The 24906-nt window shown below is 35.5% G+C and overlaps 3 protein-coding genes and 1 long non-coding RNA gene across 4 annotated transcripts; 2 read left to right on the forward strand and 2 right to left on the reverse strand.

Moving 5' to 3' along the window:
• Positions 1 to 553: 553 nt before the first annotated feature.
• On the reverse strand, positions 554 to 1309 carry LOC144561495 (uncharacterized). Its single transcript, XR_013513864.1, has 3 exons — positions 998 to 1309; positions 831 to 907; positions 554 to 724 (listed from the first exon to the last, which is right to left on the reverse strand). It is a non-coding gene; the product is annotated as an uncharacterized LOC144561495 (long non-coding RNA).
• Positions 1310 to 3296: 1987 nt separating this feature from the next.
• Positions 3297 to 3973, forward strand: LOC144562373 (uncharacterized). The gene is made up of 2 exons (XM_078311593.1): positions 3297 to 3333; positions 3560 to 3973. Exon 2 carries the CDS (start codon positions 3566 to 3568, stop codon positions 3941 to 3943), a length of 378 nt encoding a protein of 125 aa, XP_078167719.1. The 5' UTR covers positions 3297 to 3333; positions 3560 to 3565; the 3' UTR covers positions 3944 to 3973.
• A 12269-nt stretch (positions 3974 to 16242) lies between these two features.
• Positions 16243 to 16854, reverse strand: LOC144561992 (pectinesterase inhibitor 10-like). Its single transcript, XM_078311108.1, has one exon. The coding sequence runs from the start codon at positions 16852 to 16854 to the stop codon at positions 16243 to 16245; it is 612 nt and encodes a 203-aa protein (XP_078167234.1).
• Positions 16855 to 20170: 3316 nt separating this feature from the next.
• Positions 20171 to 23534, forward strand: SCO1 (Translation elongation factor EFG/EF2 protein). Its single transcript, XM_078311307.1, has 4 exons — positions 20171 to 20555; positions 21027 to 22438; positions 22520 to 23032; positions 23157 to 23534. Exons 1-4 carry the CDS (start codon positions 20309 to 20311, stop codon positions 23331 to 23333), a joined length of 2349 nt encoding a protein of 782 aa, XP_078167433.1. The 5' UTR covers positions 20171 to 20308; the 3' UTR covers positions 23334 to 23534.
• Positions 23535 to 24906: the final 1372 nt, after the last annotated feature.

The following is a 24906-nucleotide window of genomic DNA, read 5'->3' on the forward strand; positions in this document are numbered from 1 at the left end:
AAATTTGTTCAAATTTCAAATTTTTCCTTTTTCAAATTTCAAAGTTTTCAATATGTAATATGAGCCAGCATTTTAAAATTATTTTTAAAAAATGATCTTTTTTTCAAATTTCTTTAGATCATTTCTTTAAAAAATAATCAAAATTTTTCAACATGTAATTTAAAGTCACAAGAATATCTCTATATATCCCACTTCATTCATTTCTTTAAAATTATTAAATGATCATTTTTTTAACATGTAATATGAGCCGGCTCACGAGCCGACTCGCGAGTCGAGCCAAGTGTTTACATGAGTCGAGCTGAGCCGAGCTTTTTTTTTTCAAAAGTGAGCCGAGTCGAGTTAGGGCATTTTTTAGTTTCGAGTCTGATTCGTTATGAAATATTGAGCCGCTCAACTCATTGATTCGCGAGTCGGCTCGACTCATTAGCAGCCCTATACAAATTATCACATCCTAAATTATTTTACTTTTTTGAATCAGTACTTCATGTTTATTGAATATATCCAAAGCTACCTCGTGTTCCTCTGGCAGATGAGATATATTTGTTATTATTTACAAATAGGGTGAAACTTATATTTAAATTGCAGAAATCCCAGAGAAAAAAGTTGCTCATAAGAATTACTGGATTTGCATCACCTGAAGGAATAGTTTCACTTTGCCCGTTTGAACCAAGACATGCATTCCATTGAATTTTCAGTTGCACCACCGAAATCTTCTTCTAATTTACTAAATTCAAAATACACCAAGATGAATGATGTCATTGCATTATGAAATATGCTCAAACTAAGCATGGGAAATTGAATATCTTTCTTTCAAAAAGACGAATGCTAACCTGACAAGGTGCACTTGTATTGGACCTGCATTGCTTCTAACAATAAATCTGTATCTCCTCTATGTACCATCACCACGCTATATTTAAGAGACAAACTTTAAGAATATTAACAAGGATTTGAAAATACAAATTTACTAATTTTATTTTGAAGAAAAGACAAATCTAACCTGGTCAGGGTCAGGGACTTCAAGAGTTGGAGCTCTAACCGCAATTAGAGTTTGGTTCTGAGAAAAAGGAACAATACTAGTTGGGTTTAATTAAGCTTACCTGACTTTTAATCCAAAAATCAAATATTTACTTTGAATAACACCAGAATAAACGAAACTAAGACCAGGTTGCAAATTAGATAAATAATGGGCCTAACTTGCAAAATGGGAAAATGGTTGGTGCAATTTACAAGCAGATCTAATGAAAACAAGTGCAAGAGCACCTTGAAGCCAGGTAGTCCCTTCAAGTCACTCTCTGTTAGGAAAAGCAATATGTGAAAGAGCGGAGAATGAGAGGGAGAGACACGGAGGAGTTGAGAGAGCAAAATGAGAATGAGAGAGAGATTGGGAGAGGCGGAGTTTAAATTTCGCTAAGTTGAAAATGAGAGAATCGAGAGGTGCGAAATGAAAATAAGAACCCTAGGCATTATTAGGATCGGTTATATAGAAAGCTGATCCTAATGTAGGCACTATTATGATTGGTTATACATAAAAGCTGATCCTAATGCAGGGTACCATTAGTGTCGGTTAAACAAATAACTGATCCTAAAAACAATCAAGATCGCCTGTTCTAAACGATTGATACTAATAACGAACAATCATGATCAGTTTATTGTAAAGAACCGATCATGATTCGTCCAGAGCTTTTAGTATCGGTTGTTTATAGATAACCGACCCTAATAGTTCCTTTCAAGATCGGTCATTTATGAAGTCCAATCCAGATATATATCAATATCGCACAATTGAAAAGTCTGTTCCTAATAGGCCAATCCTCATGTGTGTTTTTTCACTAGTGTCTAGAAGACATCTCGAAATTTTGAGTGAGCATTAATAATGAGATATATTGCGATCGATGTGAAACAAGGACCTATATTTAGATTCCTTGTCTTCATATTCTCTGCATATATATATATATATAGAGAGAGAGAGAGAGAGAGGAGTGATCCAATTACCACAAAGTTATCACAATCATTTTCTACATTTTCAAAGTCCAAATCGTCAATTCAAACCGTTCAACATGATCTCCACAATAAAATGTGCTTGCATATCAAATTTTATATTTATTTTTTTGAATTTTTTTACTATTTATTAAGTATTTTACAAAAATTAGTCAAATTCAGACCATTGAGTTTTGTACTCATCTTAATAAATAGTAAAAAAATGTAAAATTTAAAATGAAAGCACATTTTATTGTGGAGATCATGTTAAATAATTTGGATTAACGAATTAAAATTTGAAAATGTAAAAAATAGCTGTGATAACTCAAAATTATAGTAACAAAATCCCTCCTCATCTATATCTAATCACAGGATCTCTCGTTCTGCACCGGCCATATGATTTATATTTAAGTCTTCTTACTACATGGATTAGCTAACGGAGCTTTCGTCATTGCCGTCAACAATGCTTCTTTACTCGTGTATCTTTCTATGAAAAGAATATCAATATCCCATGCTCCTTAGCCCGTTTATCTTTGTATGAAAAGAATATCGTCCCAAAAAAACCCAAGAGGAGAACAAATTGCTTAATTATATTCAAGAAAAATAGTAGTTGTAGTTGTTGGTACTGTGGTACTTGCCGTGTCAAATGCGCCTTCTTTCAGTCTTTTCAAAGCGACCTTTCTTGTGTATGCCACCCGCTATTTCTTTAAGTTATCTCATACCTTGTCCTTTTTTATTTTTATTTCTCTTTCCCGTACCGACTAGCGTGGTAACCACGCGCCTCTCATTGTTTTAATACCACAAGTCTACCTAGGAAATAAATCTGATGTGCTGCGATTCCAAAGAATCGCAGGACCCTGTTTTTTCAAATTAAATCATTCATTTTTTTTAAATACACGGATCTCGAAAACACTTAGTTTTAAACACGAATCTCAAAACAAATGGATGGTTTGATGTGAAAAAAACAGGGTCCTGCGATTCCAAAGAATCGCACAGATTTATTTCCAGTCTACCTAACACGCTGGCATCTTTGTCATGTTGTAGCACTTTTCCCATGGTGGACACACGCCAATGCTTAAAATAATAAGCCTTTAATGGTGGGATTAGCTGGATCCAGTGAATTAAGCCACTTTTCCCAATCCTCTAAGGACTTACATTGTTGTCTGTTTGACTTATGAATGGGTCTTATGAGACCAAATTAACATCATATATAGTGTGTCAAGTGGTGTGGTGCATTAGGTAAGTAGACCAGCTTGATATCTCTTATAAATCAGAGGCCGCACCATGGATTGAGTCCAGCTCTCTTAATTAATTAATCTCCTTATCAGCACAAACAAGAGAGAAGTTCAGAAATTTAAGGTAAGTGTTTTAGACTATACTTTAGCATTCTCCAGTTATAATATGTTAACCTTTTCAAACACATTTTCAAATCAATTGAGTAGCCATGCACCCCCTCCCCCGAGTAATAAAATCATGAAAACATTATGTTTTTGTTTTCTTCCAGAACAAGCTCAAGCTTCTCAGCTAGATCTAATTGAGTTTTATCAATAATATTAAGATTAATTTTTTTGTTTACATCTAACAGGATAACATGCAGCGAGCAAGACAGAATAGAATGCTAAGTTTCTCGCAAAATCCCTTGTCTAACAATGAATCATATGGTGTTGAACAGGGATGGTGTTATGGTCCGGGTAGTTCCTTGAACAGCCGTAGACTTCCTGCTTCAAATTCACACTGTAGAAGCCATGATAAAGAGCATAGAGTGGCACAGAGAAGCCTAACTAAGGTGAGAAAAGAATGGATGAAGGTTAAAGAGGAGATGGGTTATGCAAAATTGTGTGGGGAACATTTGAGTGAGGTGTTAGTCGAGACGGATAAGAAAATAGAAGCTATGTTGGCCGAGCTTGATCAGACGGATAAATATATGCAGGATTTGATTGCTCAAAATGAGGAACAAGGGTATTGCTAAGAGAGAGAGGACAGTGATGGTTTCTGGTAGAAATTAATTAATTTCGAGTGTAAAGAGGACGGAATAATTTTAGGATGATCTAGGTTAGGATATAGATGTATGGTTTCAGCCTTTCAGGCACACATTTTTTTTTTTTTTTCCTTTTTTGTTGGATATCTTTATGTATTTATGATGTATAGTTTACTCAGTTTCAATTATTCGTCAGGTTCATAGTTCTAGAACTACAGATTTCCATTCATTAATTACTTATTTTCTGTGCAGAGAGATTGGGAAGGAATCTGATGGTAGTCCTAAGGTACGACTGACAAATCTGTAAAACTAATTAATAGCTAATTAATTACCGTTTATTTAATTGGTAAACTAATTAAGGCGGCTACACGAAAATCCAATTGATGATACAGAAACATTTAATCAATTGCAAAAACTTTTAAAGTCAAAACCTAGTTCCCCTTCTTAATATTTATAAGATAAAGCACCCTGTTTTGCAAAACAACTTCCAATAAAATAATAGAAAAATAGCTGTCATATATTGAAGTCAACAAATACAGGATACAATGAGACGTGCAATTTGGCACTGTGCCCATCAGCCCATGGTTTTCTTCAAGTTTATTTATAAAAAAATTATTTGTGTCGTAAACAGGACATTTAACCCATATTTTATTTTGTTTGTTTTTTATGATGTTGAAATGATCCTAATCCAAGTTAACCTGAGCTGGATCAATGAACTTGGGCCATATATATATTTGATGCAATTACATCACTGCAAATTGACTTGAGAAATTAATTACCTAATTGTTCTATGCTAGCAAGCTTCTAGCAATAAATTAACAATTAACTAACATATGGCTTGTGTTGCTCACACTTATATATATTTACTTCTTAATTTCTGTGTTCGTACTTGTTGAAGGATGAAAGAAACAGAACAATAAACATAATTTCAAACCATAGAAATATGTGCATTATTAGATTGAATCCAGTCAGGATATAAGGATATATAATATAATACAATTAAGAGTGAGTCTATGATACTATGCATATCACGGGTTGTTACCGTGCTACGGCTCTATATTCGAGTTTTCAAATCCTAACGGTCGATCCGAACCGTTCATCTTGTTCTCCATATTAATATGTGTTTGGAGACCAAATTTTACATTTTTTTTTAAATTTCTTTACTATTTTTTTAGATATTTAGAAAATCACTTGATCTGAAAATTCTGGACCATCCAAAAACAGTGATTTTCAATAAATCTAAAAAAATAGTAAAAAAATTTTAAAAAATGTAAAATTTGGTCTCCAAACACATATTAATATGGAGAACAAGATGAACGGTTCGGATCGACTGTTAGGATTTGAAAACTCAAATATAGAGCCGTAGCACGGTGCCAAATCGTAATATGCATAGTACCATAGACTCACTCTACAATTAATGTTAATTATGTATCAGTTTATTCGAGATGTGATCTCAAAAGATAAAATTATTGTGAATTAAAAAAGATTGATACCGAGTCAACCCACTAATATGCTAATTACGAAGCATCTTTCAATTGTAAAGTTTGAGTTTTGTACTAACAATCGATGTCAGTTTTTTTTTTTTTTTTTTTTTTGAAGGTTGACAAAGATGTCAGTTGTTTCTAGTTTATGATGTAAAATAATGTTGTAAAACTTAGGTGAGAGAAATAATATAAATATGCTTCCACTTAATTCTGCGATATCTCTCTTCCTCTCCAACTCTCTACTTTCCTACTTCGTAGAAATCCTAACAAAATAAAATATATCCCAAAAATACCAATGCACATCATGTTGAAAATTAGGATAAGTTACAGGTAGGAGCGGATTCAGGATTCCGGTCAGAAGTAGGTACAAATATTAATAAAATTGTAATTTTTTTTCTCCTGACAAATTAGAGCAGAAAAACAAACAAGGATCTAAAAAACTCACAACGTGAGCAGATACATCACAACATGACACGGTTCAGACACAGCACAACACGATTCCATCATGGCATGACATTTCACGTGTTGTGACTCGCGTGTCCCATGTAGTGACCATTCACCCGACGTGGTTATCTCTTAAAAATTTGGCAAGATACAACACATGGTCACGTGTAATTAGGACCATTAGATGTTGATCGAATGGTGAATCTTCAATAAACTAATCTAAATTATGAAAAAAAATAGTTAAACATGATAAAACATGACCGGTCACATTTGGATACATCACATATGGCCACGGCATGCCTTGGTCATGGCATAACTAATGTGTTGTGGCCATTCACGTGCCTTAACCATCCTTCCAAATTTAGTCACGACACGTTATGTGATTCAAGTCATAGCATGACTAGTTACGACATAATATATATTTAGATCCTTAGTAGTAGATCTCTTTTTTAATATGGTGAATTAGCGATTCTTCTGAGTGGAGTAGTGAATCAGACCACATCTTTTTTCTTTAATTTTTTTACGCGAATCAGTCTGGACTTTCTTTTCTACGTAACTTTCTTCTACTTGGTAAATTAAATCCAGGGGTAAGCGTTGTTTTCGTTCAGAAATAGGTACAAGTATAAAATACTACTGAATCTAAAAAAAAATTGAATCTAGAGATAGGCAAGTGCCTACCTCAAAAACACCTTGGGTCCGCCAATGGTTATAGGGTTACAATTAATTTAGTTTCTACGTATCTGAATTAAGCTATAAGTGTAAAATTAAATTTAAGATAGAAGTTACTAGTAGAACCATATATAACAGAAGTTCTTTACAACTCTAGTTGTACTTCATGCTTCTCATTGTTATGTCAGATATATGCAACAATAGCAATCATGCCTTCATCGATCCACATGAATAAGTTGGCAAACAACTGATAATAAGTATGCTAGTACCGAACATACAACTCTCTAATCTCTCAGTTTTGTGAAAATATGTGTTCATTTTTTTTTTATAATTTGAAAATCCGAAATCTATGTTGCATGGATACGGGTACGGGTATCATATCGAATACAATACGGATATGGCGATACGGAAATTTTTAAAAATCAAGATACGATACGTCATATATATATATATATATATAGAGAGAGAGAGAGAGAGAGATGGGCTACGGTACATTGCAATGTATAGCCTTCTTTGTATATTGCACTATAAATCACGTGATTCGAAGTCCAAATAACCGATCCAAACCGTTCATCTTGTTGTCCATATTAATATGTATTTGGAGACCAAATTTTATATTTTTTTTGAATTTTTTTACTATTTTTTTAGATTTATTGAAAATCGCTATTTTTTTATTGTCCAGATTTGTCTGAAAACAGTGATTTTCAATAAATCTAAAAAAATAGTAAAAAAAATTTTAAAAAATGTAAAATTTGGTCTCCAAACACATATTAATATGGACAATAAGATGAACGGTTTTGATCGGTTATTTGGACTTTGAATCAAATGATTTATAGTTCAATGTACAAAGAAGGCTATGCATTGCAATGTATCATAGCCCATCTCTCTCTCTCTCTCTCTATATATATATATATATATATATATATTATTTTGAGTGAGTCTATGGTACTATGCATATCACGGGTTGTTACCGTGCTACGGCTCTATATTCGAGTTTTCAAATCCTAACGGTCGATCCGAACTGTTCATCTTGTTCTCCATATTAATATGTGTTTGGAGACTAAATTTTACATTTTTTGAAATTTTTTTACTATTTTTTTAGATTTATTGAAAATCACTGTTTTTGGATGGTCCAGAATTTTCAGATCAAGTGATTTTCTAAATATCTAAAAAAAATTCAAAAAACGTAAAATTTGGTCCCCAAACACATATTAATATGGAGAACAAGATGAATGGTTCGGATCGACCGTTATAATTTGAAAACTCGAATATAGAGCCGTAGCACCACTACAGCAAAACCTACTTTCAGCGACCGGAATTCCGGTCTCTGAAGGTTATGGCGCCGGTCGCTGAAACTAATTCCGGTCTCTGATAATCAAAAACGGTCGCTGAAAGACCGGTCGCTGTAAGCCTCGTCGCAGATACAATTTCGATGACGTCACCGGTCTCTGAATGACGTCATCCGGTCGCTGAAACTTTTTCTGCGACCAAAGGTTTTTGCTCGCTGTTGTTTTTTTGCTGACGTCATGTAACTTTATCAGCGACCAGAAATAATGGTCGCTGATAGTCTATTTGGTCGCTGATGAGCGAGTTATCAGAGACTAATGTATTTGGTCACTGAAGCTCTATCCCGGTCGCTGATACTTATTTATCAGGTTTTTAGGCATTTTTTATTATTTACATTTGCACCATTTAATAATTGGTATCATATGTACCAACATACAACATACAAGAAAAAATAAATATCGATACACACTCAACATGCAACACAAGCATACAAACAAATATAAACATAAAAATCAAAAAATAGTATATCATCTCATCAAACATAAACATCCGAGTAACATAAACAGTAAATCTAAATGTCAAACAGTATCATCAGCACCATAAACATAAATATCGAGTACATAACTGTGCCAATAACATAAACAATATCATATGACAAGGTAGAAATATAAAAAAAGACCTAAGCAGTACCATCACCGCCAACATCCGACCAATGCTCCTCGTCATCCTGAGGAGCGGGCGGCGAGGCCTGGTGCGAGCCCGAACCTCCTGGCTGTGAGCCTGAACCTCCGGCCTATGAGGTTGTAAGAAAGTAGTTTACATAATTAGGATTAGTTTACGGTTCACAATTAAAACATACTTATCGAATTTTATACCTGAGTAGCTCCCAACCGAGCCTCCAACCGAGCATCCACCCGAGCCTCGATCTGAGCCTCCATTTGACGAAGTATCCGAGAAGATATCCTGTCGATATCTTCTTCTGAGAGACGCTGACCTGGCGGCATAGAGGAATATGACTGTGAAGAATGCGACTGAGAACCGCTAGACCCTCCGGAGCGAAACATGCCTCTCGTCTTGCCTGAAACATTAAAAGTAAGACAATTAGTACGAAATGACAAAACTAAAATAAATTTCAAATTTCAAAGAATGTTTATTTTACCTAGAGCACCGAGACCATAGTTGTCGCCGTGGACATTCTGATCATCAATGCCCGTAGAGTACCAGAGGTCGGCGTCGTATGCTGGCCATGCGCCTCTATCCGCTCCATACTTCTCAAGCGAATTGAAAAAATACAAGTAAATATAAAAATCACCTATGCTGTACAAAAACATCCTGTGTGTACTCCCCTTTCTTTTTTAATTTGACATGCTCCTAATACTCCTATCTGTTCACTGATTATTTGAATTTATCTGTTGTGGATTCTGCATTAAGTTTTGTGACAGCTATACTAAACTTAAAACTACAAGCAAAGTACAAGACCCATTACTGATAATAAAATTATGTACGTAGTTTTGTTTAAGTGAATGTTGCTCATTCATTTTGGTGAAAGCACAAATCCCAATGTGAAACAGAAGTCAAACTGCACTCAACATTACTGATAATAAAAGAAATTATCAAATTAATATTCTGGTTTATATGACCAGATGCTGATCTTGTACTGGTACATATCAGTAGCTTTTTACTACAATCTTTATAGTATTGTTTGGGTGAAAGATTCTTATGCATTTTGGTGAACTAGAAATCCCAAATTGTACACTTAGTCAAACTGATTGGGAACATCGATCATTGGTAATTAAAATAAAATAGTATTCTGGTTTAGGAGACCACATGCTAATCTGGTACTGGTACATAGCTTCAACATATGTTGATATTGTTATAATGTTGAATTATTCCATTTCTCAGGAGAAGATGGATTTAAATTCTCAATTCTCATGCTTTTTTTTTTTTTGGCAAAACCGGGCAGTAGCTGCCAGGAGAATTCTCTTGCTTTCTATATAGGTTTTCAACCATTTTTTTCCACATAGGACATTTAACTTTAAAGGAAAAATGTAGAGATATTTTTATTCAATTTTCCACATGTATACAATGCAAAATAAGAACTGTGCTATTAAATTTGCTTCTCATTCAGAATGAACCCTAGTACCGAATGATACCAGTGCAAGCCAGGAAAGCCCCAACACAAACTGCAAGCACACAAAAAGGCATTGCAGCCATCACTAAGGTCAGCCGGGAAAATCAACAACCCGCGCGACTTTAAATTCGAAAATACACGACAAGCATCAATTAAAGAGGTGTGCTCAAACTAACCTGAAATGGAAGGAAATCACAGGGAAGGGCGAGAAAAAGAGACTGGTACCAAGGTCGACTTGCCTCGCCTCTCGGCCGTCACCAGAAATGCCGCAGGAACGGCACCGGCTAAGTCGCAATCAACAACACAACCCCAAAACCCTTTGCTTTCGGGAAATCATGAGAACAAGAGGAAAACAGAATAATAGAGAGGAGAAGGGCAAAAATGGCTGGCTGCTGGCTGTTGTCCGCCGAGAGGAGGGGAAGAGGTGGCGCAAGGGCTAGGGTTTTTGGGTTTTGGGGTTCTGGCGAAGACGACGTCGGCTCTGGCGCGCGAATGGGTTTTGGGGCGAAATTTTCGCAGAAAAAAAAAACTTTCAGCGACCGACGAAGGCGCCGGTCGCTGATACTGTCGCTGAAAGTTATCGTCGCCGTTTGTTTTAGTTTTTCTCTTTTTTTTTTGAGGAAAAATACAATCTGCGACCGGCGTCAGCACCGGTCGCTGATACCGGTCGCTGAAAAACGATTTTGTTGTAGTGCACGGTAACAACCCGTGATATGCATAGTACCATAGACTCACTCTATTATTTTTATTATTTTTAATTAAAAAGATGAATATATTACAAAAGTCTAATTTACTTTACTGAATTAAGATATAAAAAATTAAATGCTTAACCTAAGTATAGCTTAAATAATGAGAAATATGTCACAAGCCAAACTCTGGCAGAGTGGCTAAAGCTTTTCTCTCTCAACTAAGACTTCCCAAGTTCGAATTCTATGGAGGGCATAAAAAAAAATACAGGTGTGGGTGCGTTTCACATGCAATTAGGTTCGATCCGACCGTATCCATGCATATCCAGTCCTTTCAAAGGAGTATCGGCAACCGTATAAACTGGCGTATCGGATATGTTTCGGAGTTGTATCGAGTAGCCTATAATAGAGTATCCGAGAAACATAGTCCGAAATGTTGCATATATATATCATCCAAATGCACCTATTAAGGTGCACCTAAAGATAGAGTGCAGAATTTAGCCTATAATTAATTTATGTGGCTTAATATGATTTAATCCATATTTAATTTAAAAAAAAATAAACTATTAATTTTAGTTCAAAATAACTTGACCCGTAATAGAACATTTCTTAACGTACATCTTTCCACGAGCACACATATTAAATAATCGCAACAAAAAAAATATATATATTGTAAGGCTGCTTACATATCAAACAATTAATACATATTGCAAGTATATATTTTTGAAAATTATGGCCTCTTGCTGGTGCTTGTCTGCTCTAATTAAGGAACACGTTGTGCCTATATTTGTGGTTTCCATGGTGGTGAACTGTAGTAAAACGTTCAAAGGAACCTGCACGAAGAGCACTTTGGGAATTGACCCCCTTCCAAAATTTGGGGACATTTTTCTGAGACGGAAAGGGATGATGATAGAGGCATGGTAAATAACTGTAAATAGGGTACCGTTAAATAATTAATCAAGAATAATCGATCATATTCAAAAATAATATCAGTTGATTAGTCAAAAAAATCACAATAATCACCCCTAACAACTAATCAGCCTAAACAGATGTTTTTTACAACACTGGATAGAGGTCCAAACGAATTGAACACGAAACGGATTAAATTAATTTTTATATTAGAAAATAAAATAACATAAAACACAACTATAATTTTGATATTTGATCACAAAATAATTTTTCATGTTAAACTTGGTATGTAATTACAAAATATATATTTCGTTAATAAAAATTAATCACCGATATAATTATACTTTTAATCAAAAATAACAGCAAAAAGAATATTTTTGTTTTCTCTAAATATTTATGATTCTAAAACAAACGAATATCCAAAAGATTAAAAAAATATAGATATGGGTATTTATGTGTATCTATACAAACAAATGTCTAAAAAAAACACACATATATATGGATAATTAGTAGTATTTGTATTCATATATGCTTTCAGAATTGAAACCGTATTAATTGTATCCGTATCCACATATTTCATATATGTATTTGTATCTGAACGAACCATTCGTATTTGAATTTAATATGCATGGATCCGAATAAAGAGGCATTAATTCAGCATGCACTTCTATTTTCCCTCTAATAAAACTTCCAGGCTAAGGGCTTTGAAAAATAAAACTTGGTGCTTTCAACTTTCAAGACCCAATAACCTTCTGGGCTTTAAACGGCCTATTAATGCGAGCTTTTAGATCTAATTCAACAATATATAATATCGGCTTAGGGGCTGAGACGGCCTGGACTGACAAAAATCAAATTTTTTTCAGGCCATACAATAAAAAATAAGACAGCTCATCTTTAGAAAGCAAAATTCAAATCTCAACATGATTAATAATTGTAATAGGTGCATGTTATATATATATATATATATATATAGGGTCTGTCTAAATTGCTGCTGGCAGCAGTTCTATGCTAAACATATATATATATATATATAGGCTGTGGCTAAATTGCTGCTGGCAGCAGTTCTGCCCAGGTGCTTCCAGGGCTATTTTTAGCCGTGTGATGTCCAAACAATAAATCCAAACCGTTAGATGTTTAATCTATATTATAATCTACTTGGAGACCAAATTTTATATTTTTTGGAATTTTTTTACTATTTATTAAGCTGGTTTGAAAACCGCTGATTTCAATAATTTTCTGCAGCATTGAAATCAGCGGTTTTCAAACCAGCTTAATAAATAGTAAAAAAATTCCAAAAAATGTAAAATTTGGTCTCCAAGTAGATTATAATATAGATTAAATATCTAATGGTTTGGATTTATTGTTTGGACATCACACGGCTAAAAATAACCCCGGCAGCACCTGGGCAGAACTGCTGCCAGCAGCAATTTAGCCACAGCCTATATATATATATATATGTTTAGCATAGAATAAATTCAAATCTCAACATGATTTAAAGGCTTTATTAGGTGCATATGCTTATATAATGATGTTTAGCATAGAATATTTTAATGGGATTGACTAACTATCCCCCAGTCAATTTCCTCCATTCATCCCCAGTCAATAACTATTTCTGGGGACCATTAACTAACTGAACTTCATTAATTACTTAAGGGAACACCTAATATTTGATAGATTTTATAACTGACGCGTGCAATATGGATACCTATGCGCACAAGTGTTAATATATAATATATCAAATATTCATACCTAAGATACCAAGTATTTGGAAAAGAAAACTGGACACATCACACACACATCTTTTACATGTTTTTAGAGTTCGATTTTTTTTCTCCGTTCAATCTCGTCAATATTTCTAAAAATCTGTGAGAAAATTTGCAAATCTAAAACCATGGACGTCTTCTACGTAATTTTATCTTTTAAATGAGATCCATGATGACATACTTTCAGGTTGTCCGTCGTGCAAGTATTCATACCTCGTCGAGAATACCTTGTCGTGTAAATATTCATCTCTCGTCGAGCAAGTATTCATACCTCGTTGTGTAAATATTCATACCTTGTAATGCAAATATAAATAATTCATGTTTGAAGTGTTTGTACCTAACATATTTTATAAAAAATCGCTGATCCAATGGTAGCTTCTGATTTTTACTGTTTGGTAAGCCACCGTTGGATCAGCAATTTTCAAAGTGGCTTAATAAATAGTAAAAAATTTCAGAAAAATGTAAAATTTGGTCTCCAAGCAGATATTAATATGGAGAAGAAGATGAATGGTTCAGATCGACTTTTTGAATTTTGAAATTTCAACTTTCCACCGGAAGCATTTCGACCCATATGCTAGAGGAAGCGCGTTAGCCGTACTCTATATATACTTACATATATATACATACATATATATACATATATATATAATTTTGAAAGAAGAACACTTTATAAAAAAATTCTTAACTAGGCAAACTGTTGGAAATGTTGAAGATGTTTAGCATAGCCATGTATAAATTTGCAAACTTTTTTTGATGATTACTGATTAATTATCACTAACAAATATATTGATAAGGAAAAAAATTATTTATAAAATTTTAAATTCTATCTCTTCATATATATAACATAAAAATAAATATTTACATTTATACTCAATAATTTTTGGAATTTATTTTCCATCTCGCTACACGATCGGATCCGCTTATTTAATAGCCACGGCGCTTCGATGATAGATTGATCTACTCGATCACCTTCGTGCTCCAATCGAGATGAAAACTCTATACTCTGAGCTTCGACGATACCGTGTTCTCGGCTCTAATCCATCCCCTATCACTCCACAATCGGATACGCTTCTTCGATCGCCACTGCGCTCCGACGACGAGCGGATCTACTCACCATTACGCTTCGATCGAGATGAAACTCCACGCTTCGAGCTCCGACAATACTGCACTCTCAACTCCCGAATCGTCTGTGCTTTCAGCTTTAATATTCATGCATGCTCGCATCAATTGCCGTACGCACATATCGATCTTAAAACAAATCAAACGGTTGTGAAACCCAATAGACTCAAAAGTAGATCCAACCGGCATCGGACCTACTCATCTTTCTCTTATTACAGATACTCTGGTAGCCATAGTAAGTCAGATAATCCAAGAAAAAAAATATATCTTGTTTGAACAAATTTGAAGATGAGAAGAGTTCATATGCCTTTATCTTTTACTATACTTTAATTTTTCAAAATTTTACAAACTTTAATACTCAAATATTAAAATAAAGCCTTTAAATGTAATTTATTTCAAAATAATTACACATAAAAAGTAATGATCTTTTAACTCATTTTAGTTGGAATAAAAAAATGTAAGAATTCACTCATATAAATATTAATATTTTAAGTTCTTGATTTCTATCAAACTGAAGTCGAAATATCACTGATCAATATTTATATCTACGTACAGAAATAATAATTTTTAAGTTGTTGTAATGATTTACAGTGAATGACTTGAAAATAAAGATATTTGATCTCCTCCTTTTAAGACATGCATCTGGTGCGTGTTAATTTTTTTTTTTTGGAAAATAGGCTGAGCCCTTCCATTAAGATATAAAATGGTAAATACAAATGTTTCAAATGAAAAAATAGAAAACTACCTAAAAGATAAAATCAGTGCCTTTTTGTGGTCTCAGTATCCTGGGTGGCATCCTGAATTAAATACAGAAGGAGCAGTATTAAAGTTTCAACCATATCAATTTTACATCCTTAACCCTAGACAAAACACAATTACACCCAACCTAATATTCATATCCAAGAAGTATAAGCATGCCAGCAAAACAAAGAGTGCATGCCAGTAAAGTCCCCTACTACAAGCATCTGAAATTAAAGGCCTTAACATAGAGTACCAACAAAATTGAGAGATAAAACTCATTTATTACAAATTCCATAATGCATGACAGTAAAATATCATGTTAATAGCATCAAGAGACCATAAGGGTCTGTACCACAAGAACAGTGGCAACAAGAGGCATGTTAAGAGCAGACAAAGGAGAGAGGGATTGCAGGGGAATCATATCCAAGTCCTCAGGGATCCAGCATTGAGTAAACCGCATCACAGCCCTTTTTTTAGTATCTATCCAGTAATCCAACATAGAGAAAATTAGTAATATCATATTTCTAATTGTGGGAATTTGGTGATTATCAAAGCACACCGAATTTCTAGTTTTTCATATACACCAACATATAGCACTCACTGCTATTAACATGGTTTCTCTTTTTTTGAGAGGCATGGATTGAGCCAAGAGTTGTATATTTTCTAAAAAAGTCCAATCTCCATAAAAATCTTAGAATTTACTCATTCAAAATCAGATTTCAAAGTGTAAGGACATTTGAGAAATAAATGTAATGATGTTTTCATTTCACAGTTGCAAAAATGACAACGTGAGTCACCTTGCCTGATGCGTGTTAAATGTTTGTTTCCCAACCAAAATCTTCAAAGCAATATATCATATACATCTCAAACTACTTTCTTCCTTTCCTAGCTTACAACTTTCATGTTTAAATACAGGCTAATAATGCTACATCTAACTAAAACAGAGGTCCTCCTAGCTTACAATTGAAGCAAAAGAAACAGAGCACACCCTACACCATAAAACAGAATAACACATTGACTAATTAAAACAGAGGTCCTCCAAACTCCTTCACGTTACTCAAGTTGAGCCAGGCCCGATCAATGCGAGAAGCGCCAGAGTATTGCTGGTTCGCTGCATAGCATCCATAATGTTCCTTTTCAACCGCTTCGCCGCTGTCGTCTCACCACCGGTAAATCCACTCAGGCATGTATTCTCATCGGTCATGGCCGCACTAACCCATGTCTTTATATTGTCCATCTCTATCCAGTTTCCTGCTAACTTACTCTCATTTAAAGTAACCATTGTATCCAACGACTTCTGTAATACCATGACACAATCTCCCATTGTGGGTACGCAGTCGCGAACAGCAAATGTCTCTGATGGAGTCAAGACACCGTTGGATGAGAGTCGAGTTACAAGACTCGATGCTGACCGAGCGGCATCTAAGCTTACCGAGACCGCAGCCCGGGCAAGGTTGACGGTGCTGTTGCTTATGGTGATTTTGTAGGGAGAAAGGGAGGAAACACAGACCCGAGTGTATGTCGTTTTAGCGCACATACTGTTTAAGAAATTTAAGGTGCCAGGTGGGTTGTTAGAGGCGCGCAGTCTTGCTGCCTCTATTTGTCCACACAAAACAACAGTTAACAGAAGAGCGAAAATGGTGGTCGTAGAGAATTTCAGGAATTTCATCTCTCTCTAATGGGGTCTACATAGGACACATTTCACTTGGCTTTATATATATATATATAGATGTAATTATGCTTGTTTTCATTTAATCTTAATTTCTTAGAAAGGTTAATTGTAGTCTTCTGGACCGACACTCTAGTGGAAGTGCGCGTGCCATATACATATAAATTCGTGCATGGATTGCATGCTTGTATTGCAAGACTTGACTGTCATTAGCGTGTTTGCCACTGTTCCCTCGTTAAATTCTCTCGACTATATAATTAAAATCAAGTGATTTCAAATTAATCAATATAAAATTAAACGGTTCATTTGAGCAAAGATTGAATGGTTTGATTTCGAATAGAGGAAGCTTCTGGGAAGGTTGTCTGGTTGACCCTCGTCAAATTAAAGCATGGAGATACGTACGTAGAGGATGAGCATGAGCTCTGTGTACGAGAAGATGAACTTTAATTTTAACTCAATTAGCGGTGAATTATTAGCTGGCGCATTAGGATATCATCAATATTAGAGCCTTAAGTTGCCTAGCTATATTGACATGCATGGTGCCTCTAGGGAGACGAGATTGAATTGAAAAGAAAAAAAAAAAAAAAGAGTTATCAGCACGTATCAGAAAATGACGCGCTTCTGGACGCGTCGATTGCCATTGTGCAAATGCCGCAACCTACTATATATACAGAGATATATGATTGACCAACTAGAAATGTCCAAAAGAGTGAAGAGATATATGATTGACCAACTGCGCACCAATTTCCACACAATGACAGAATAATATGTGTTTTTCAATGCTTAATCTAATACAGAGACAGAGAGACTAATTAATGTGCATTCAAAATATATATGGGTCGAAATACATACGGTTCAAATTCTTTAAAATTCAAATGGTCGATTCGAACTGTTCATCTTGTTCTCTATATTAATATGTGCTTAGAGACCAAATTTACATTTTTCTAAATTTTTTTACTATTTATTAAGTATTTTACAAAATTGTTTAAAAAAAAACACCCTAGCAATATTGAACAAATAGTACTCATATTTCATTTCTATTGGCCCTGTCCGCTTATCCTGGAGATATATTCATCAATTATTATTATTATTATTTTACTATTTTATTATTTTAACTTACTTGGTTGAATAATTTAGTGCAGTATAATTTTATTTTATAAAAAATAGAAAATATTGATATATGAAAAAATTATATTCTAATGGACAAAATTATAAAATTTTAATTATAGAGAAGCTTAGCCTTATTTTACCACTTATATCTGTCACTGATTATGATGATGATGATGGTGATCACGATGATGACAATGATGAAAGTAACAATAACAAAATAATAAAGATCACAATAATTTAAATATAAATTGTGAGTTCCATTAAAACATATATAAATTATGCGTAAATTATTCATTATGTTCTAACATATGTAGCTTGATGAGTTCTGGCATTATGTTCTTTATGTTCTTGCACTGCAAATTTTTTTCCGATTTAAATTTTTTTCGATTCATGTTTAAACCCAAGTCGAATCGGATCGGATCATAAAGAATAATAAAATAAATCCAACCAATATATATATATATATATATATAGAGGAGGGTTCAAATTCCTCCATTTTTTGTGCCTCCATCATGCCTCCATTTTTAAAAACTTAAATAACTCAAAGTTTAAAACTTAAACGTCAAAATAAAACCGTTAGATGTGATCTATGTTATTTTCTCTATGTGTCCATAAAAAATTATCACATTTTGATTTTGTTTTTATATGAATCAATAAGTTGAAAAATCAACGTCTAGAAATTATGCACATTAGTATAAATTTTTACAAGCTCAAGATGACAACCAAAACAAAGTTGAAATGATATAATTTTTTACATATGAATAGATAAAATGATGTAGTTCATATCCAACGGTTTTATTTTGAATTTTAAGATTTAAATTTTGAGTTATTAAAGTTTTTAAAATGGAGGCATGATGGAGCACAAAAAATGGAGGCATTTGAACCCTCCTCATATATATATATATATATATATATATATATATATATATATATATATGAGGTTGGCTAAGATCAAAGTGGTAGTTTCTGAGCTTTGGTGTTACCAATTCGTTTTTTAATTTTTAAAGTTCAAAACGTCGATCCGAACCGTTCAAGTTGTTTTCCATATTAAATTGTGCTTGGAGACCAAATTTTATATTTTTCTGAATTTTTTTACTATTTATTAAGCCACTTTGAAAATCACTGATCCAACGGTGACTTAACAAAACAGTAAAATCAGAAACCACCGTTGGATCAGCTGTTTTCAAAGTGGCTTAATAAATAGTAAAAAAATTCAGAAAAATGTAAAATTTGGTCTCCAAGCACAATTTAATATGGAGAACAACTTGAACGGTTCGGATCGACGTTTTGAACTTTAAAAATTAAAAAACAAATTGATAACACCAAAGCTCAGGAACTATCACTTTGATCTTAGCCAACCTCTGTATATATATATATAATTTTTTTCATGGGTGTCTTTTGAGAGCGTCGAACCTCTCGATGCCAGTATTTATTCTGTGCAGGGGGGCAGTCCAACCAGTCTGGTGGGCCGAAAATGACTTGTACTTTTTATCAGCCATAATATTTTAGGCCGCTGTTAATTGGAAAATATTATGGGTCTGTGGTCCATTTGTTCACGTAGAAATCCATAACTAGTTTTCCACTATCCGAAAACGAAAACGCTTCTTAAGCCTTTTGCGGCCATGGGAACGTCAACGTGGCCTCATTCCAGCCCTCGTTGCTTCTCGTCCTATCCTATTACCCCTGGATCAACTAAAAATTAAAATTCTTACTAAGTAGATTGATGGCAAGTAATGCAATTCTAAAATGGAAACTGGTAACGATAAAATCATTAGAACCAATCGAATGGACAATTAGCAGGATATATGCTAAATATGAAGCTGAAGCAATTCTTCGCTTCATTTTTTTCTGAATTAGTAAGGCAACGGTTTGTTCTGTTAATACCAAATGACAGGCTTAGTAAGAGAACCGGAGGGCATTTGATGGACATCGGACCAAAATCGAATGATATTTGATTGGAACCGTCCGATTTGCGTTAAGATTCACACAAACATGTTCCCCATGAATCAGATGGCTACGAACCTACGACTGAACATACGATCAAAATGATTGATTTTGATCCAATGTTTGCCGGTATGGCGGTATGTAACAAGTAACTGATGTTTAGTCACTGATACGATAATGGCATTTCTGATATAAAAACATGTAGTCCGGGCAAATAATTGAAAGGCATATATCGCTTCCCTTCCCTGAAATAAATTGCGGCTCTCAAATATCCAAAAAATTCCGCGGGGACAGAAGCAGCGGCACTCGTAGTCCGCAAGCTTTGCGTTATCTCTTAGCGCCAGCACTGAGCTAACAAGCTCAAGCGCAGAGAAAAGAGAGAGATTGAATTGTAAAAAAAATGGCGTCAGAAACAATTAGAGCAACGGCAACGCCGGGGAGATGCTTGCGCGGTTCCCGGCGGACTATTCCTGTTGCCTCACAGCGCCTCCTCGGACCCCAATTCTTCTCTTCTTCCGGCGTACAGGCTTCATCCCTCCGCCAAGCATATACTTCTCACTTCCTAGGGAATCCCCGTACAAGGTCAATCGTGTCAACTGCTAAGGAGAGCAAGCAGCGGACCTCAGTTATAGCTATGGCCGGAGAAGGTGAGCATTTACTTATTTTGTGGTTATTCACTAGCAGTATACTTGTTTTGTGCGCAGTTGTATTGTTTGCCTAAATTATTTGGGGCTTGATATAAAAGTGTGCAAATTGGAAATGTTAAGTTTGATTCATCAGTCTCATTCTGACTTATTGTAAATGTAAGGCATTAAGTATCAAAATATTGAGTACTTTTATGTCTTTCTTCTGCATTATTTTTATTTTTTTAGTTTTTATGGATTATTTAATGCTGTTAGGTTGTCTTAGAATACATTAGAGCATGCACGTAAGTTGTTTGTTGAAATGACTTTATGAAAAGTAGTGTTGTACGATGTATGCTTAAGTTTCTTCTGAGATTGGCTTCATAAATTAGACAAATTCAGATCTCTCCTTGTTATATGACGCAGAGGCTTATCATTTTTTTCACCTTGTCGTAACATCAAATCATACTGTGTTGCATTTTGACCTCAATACAGACAAGCGTACAGTGCCATTGAAGGATTACCGCAACATTGGCATCATGGCTCACATTGATGCTGGAAAAACTACAACAACAGAGCGTATCCTCTACTACACAGGAAGGAACTACAAGATCGGAGAGGTGCATGATGGCACAGCCACGATGGATTGGATGGAGCAGGAGCAAGAGCGAGGCATCACTATCACCTCTGCTGCCACCACTGCTTTCTGGAACAAGCACCGCATCAATATCATTGACACCCCCGGCCATGTCGACTTCACCCTTGAGGTTGAGCGTGCCCTTCGCGTACTCGATGGCACAATTTGCTTATTTGACAGTGTCGCTGGGGTTGAGCCCCAGTCTGAGACTGTTTGGCGCCAGGCTGACAGATATGGCGTCCCTAGGATATGTTTTGTTAATAAGATGGACCGTCTGGGTGCTAATTTTTATAGGACAAGGGATATGATTATTTCAAATTTGGCCGCAAAGCCGCTGGTTATCCAGTTGCCCATCGGTGCTGAGGATGCGTTCAAGGGAGTTGTTGACTTGGTGAGAATGAAGGCAATTGTATGGACTGGAGAGGAGTTGGGTGCAAAATTTTCATATGAGGAGATACCTGATGACATGAAGGATCAGGCACAGGATTACCGGATGCAATTGATTGAAACTGTTGTTGAACTGGATGATAAAACAATGGAGAACTATCTAGAAGGAGTAGAACCTGATGAGGCGACAATCAAGAAGCTGATCCGTAAAGGCACAATAAGTCTTAGTTTTGTACCTGTTTTGTGTGGGACAGCATTCAAAAACAAGGGTGTACAGCCTTTGCTGGATGCTGTTGTTGATTATCTCCCTTCGCCACTTGACCTACCGCCCATGAAGGGAACCGACCCCGATGATCCGGAGGTGGTCATGGAGAGACTAGCGAGTGACGATGAGCCATTCTCAGGTCTTGCATTCAAAATTATGACTGACTCGTTTGTGGGAACGTTGACTTTTGTGAGGGTCTACTCTGGCAAGCTCGTTGCAGGTAGTTATGTATACAATGCTAATAAGGGGAAGAAGGAGAGGCTTGGACGACTTTTGGAGATGCATGCGAATAGTAGAGAGGATGTAGAAGTGGCCATGACAGGAGATATTGTGGCTCTGGCGGGTCTTAAGGATACAATAACCGGTGAAACACTTTGCAACCCAGATAAGCCGATTGTGCTGGAAAGAATGGATTTCCCAGATCCAGTTATCAAGATTGCAATTGAGCCGAAGACTAAGGCTGATATAGATAAGATGTCTAATGGATTGGTTAGGCTTGCACAGGAGGATCCATCTTTTCACTTCTCTAGAAATGAGGAGACAAACCAAACTGTTATTGAAGGAATGGGTGAGCTGCATCTGGAGATCATAGTTGATAGGTTAAAGAGAGAATTTAAGGTCAGTACTTTAGCTATCTCTTAAAAATTACAATTAATTAAGTTTTGTGAAATTGCCTTAACCCCAATCCTGCACAAACAGGTTGAAGCAAACATCGGTGCTCCTCAAGTGAACTACCGTGAGAGCATATCAAGGATCGCAGAAGTAAAGTATACGCACAAGAAGCAATCCGGTGGGGCTGGGCAGTTCGCTGAAATCATAGTACGGTTCGAGCCACTCGAGGCAGGTAGCGGCTACGAATTTAAGAGCGAGATAAGGGGAGGAACAGTACCAAAGGAGTACGTCCCAGGTGTAATGAAGGGGTTAGAAGAGTCCATGTCGAATGGTGTGCTTGCAGGTTTTCCGGTGGTTGACGTGCGGGCCGTGCTTGTTGATGGGTCCTACCATGATGTGGATTCTAGCGTTTTGGCCTTCCAGTTGGCAGCAAGAGGTGCTTTCCGTGAGGGAATAAGGAAGGCTGGACCAAGACTCCTCGAACCCATTATGAAAGTCGAGGTGGTGACACCTGAAGAGCATTTGGGAGATGTTATTGGAGATTTGAACTCGAGGAGAGGGCAAATTGATACTTTTGGTGATAAGCCAGGTGGTCTCAAGGTACGTAAGAGTTACTTAAGACATAATTTCATTCTATGATCTGTACAGTTGTCTATAAGGGCATGTTTAGAATTAGCCCGGTTTGCTACTGTTGTGTGATCTGATTTTATTCTTTGGACTACAGGTGGTTGATTCTCTTGTGCCATTGGCTGAGATGTTCAATTATGTCAGTAATCTTCGGGGAATGACTAAAGGGCGAGCATCATATACAATGCAACTATGCAAATTCGATGTGGTGCCACAACACATTCAAAACCAGATCTCTGCTGCAAAGCAGGAGAAGGAAGAAGTTGCAGCTTGAGGCAAGTTGCTCATGGAGATCAAGGGTACATTGCATACACAGGGAACTGTTTCAGGAATCAAATTGAGTTTCTTATAGTGATAAGTTTTGTCCAAGATAGGATTTTCTAATGTTCAGAATTATTTCGGGACATTATCGGTATTCAAACATTTATTTGTTAGTTGCCTGCAAATGATAGCTTAATAATCTGAAAAAGTTTTTCCTCATCGTTCCAGATCAAGTCTTTGCTTACAGTTGCTTCATTTTGTAGCTCTATGGCTATCTTTTTATTTATTTTTATGAAAATCGCTTGATGGCTTGATGCTGCCATCTTCGCCATAATAAAGAAAGACAACGGCTATCACAGTTCATATTGTTTACATACAATAACCCCCACAGAATTAGCTTTGGTGGCAACATAAGTTACGGCTTTGGCACAGTTAATGCTTAGCTGACATTGTTGAACTATTTAACGTGATCAGTGGCTCCACGGTATCTCAACCTAGCAATCATGATCTTTTCAAAATAAGCCAAGCAACATGGCAACAGCTATTAGAACATAAGAACCAATCTCTATGATGCCATCTTATTAAATTATGGCTGGGATTAAGATTACTCGGACGAATATCATACGACATCTCTCCAGTTCTAGAAGATAAGAACAACAACTGCTCCAATTTCAGCTCCGAGAACGATTCAAATACATCCATTTTTTTAATCTTTTAACAAATAAATATTTTAGAGGTCAAATATTAAAATAGAACAACTACATATATATTTGGGGAAATTTTCCGATATGCCCATCAAAACATTTAAAATAGCTAATTTTCTCATAAAATCACCATAATATTTAATATTCTCACAAAAAAAATTACTTTTTTTCCTCTATCCCCTTTTACTTATTTTACCTTTTATTTAATTATTTTAAAATTCATATTGATTAAGCCCTTTATTTTGAAATGGAGATGTGCCGTTATTCTTTTTCTGATCGTCTCCTCATTGTCCCTTACGCCTAATATTTCCAAGCCTTCCTTCGTGTGTGTGTGTCTCTCGCTCATGGGCGGAGCCAAATTTAAAAAATAGAGTTGGACCCAGGCATTGGCGCTTCCAATTGCCCCCCTCTAATTTGTTCATTGCATCGACGCTTTCAGTGGAGCAAAGAAAAAAGAAAGAGTCGGAGAATGAGAAGATCAAAGGAGATTCCTTCATACACCTCCATTTGAGTATGCTCTCACCTCACCAACCAATTATCTTGCCATTTGAGGTATATTATTAAATTATGAGAGTTTTGCTGTTGGATAAGTTCTTAGGTTGGTGGGGAGTTTAACATTTTGATATGCATATAAGGTGTTTGATCATTGTCTCCTTAGAGCAAGGAATACACTTCTTTTTGTTACTAGTAAAGCTGTTGTGCCATAGGACAACCATAAAGCATTTTAAAACCGTGTTGGTATATACTGTCTCAGCCTGTTCTATATTTAGTGAAGTGCTTTGTTGTAAGGTAAGCAATGGATCATTATACCAACTGGCACCAGTCGGATCATGGCTCGAATTTCGTTTGTTATTGGTATGAGAAGCATTTTCAATTCTATAT

The sequence above is a fragment of the Carex rostrata genome, chromosome 11, assembly GCF_964058835.1.
Source record: "Carex rostrata chromosome 11, lpCarRost1.2, whole genome shotgun sequence".
Taxonomy (NCBI): Eukaryota; Viridiplantae; Streptophyta; class Magnoliopsida; order Poales; family Cyperaceae; genus Carex; species Carex rostrata.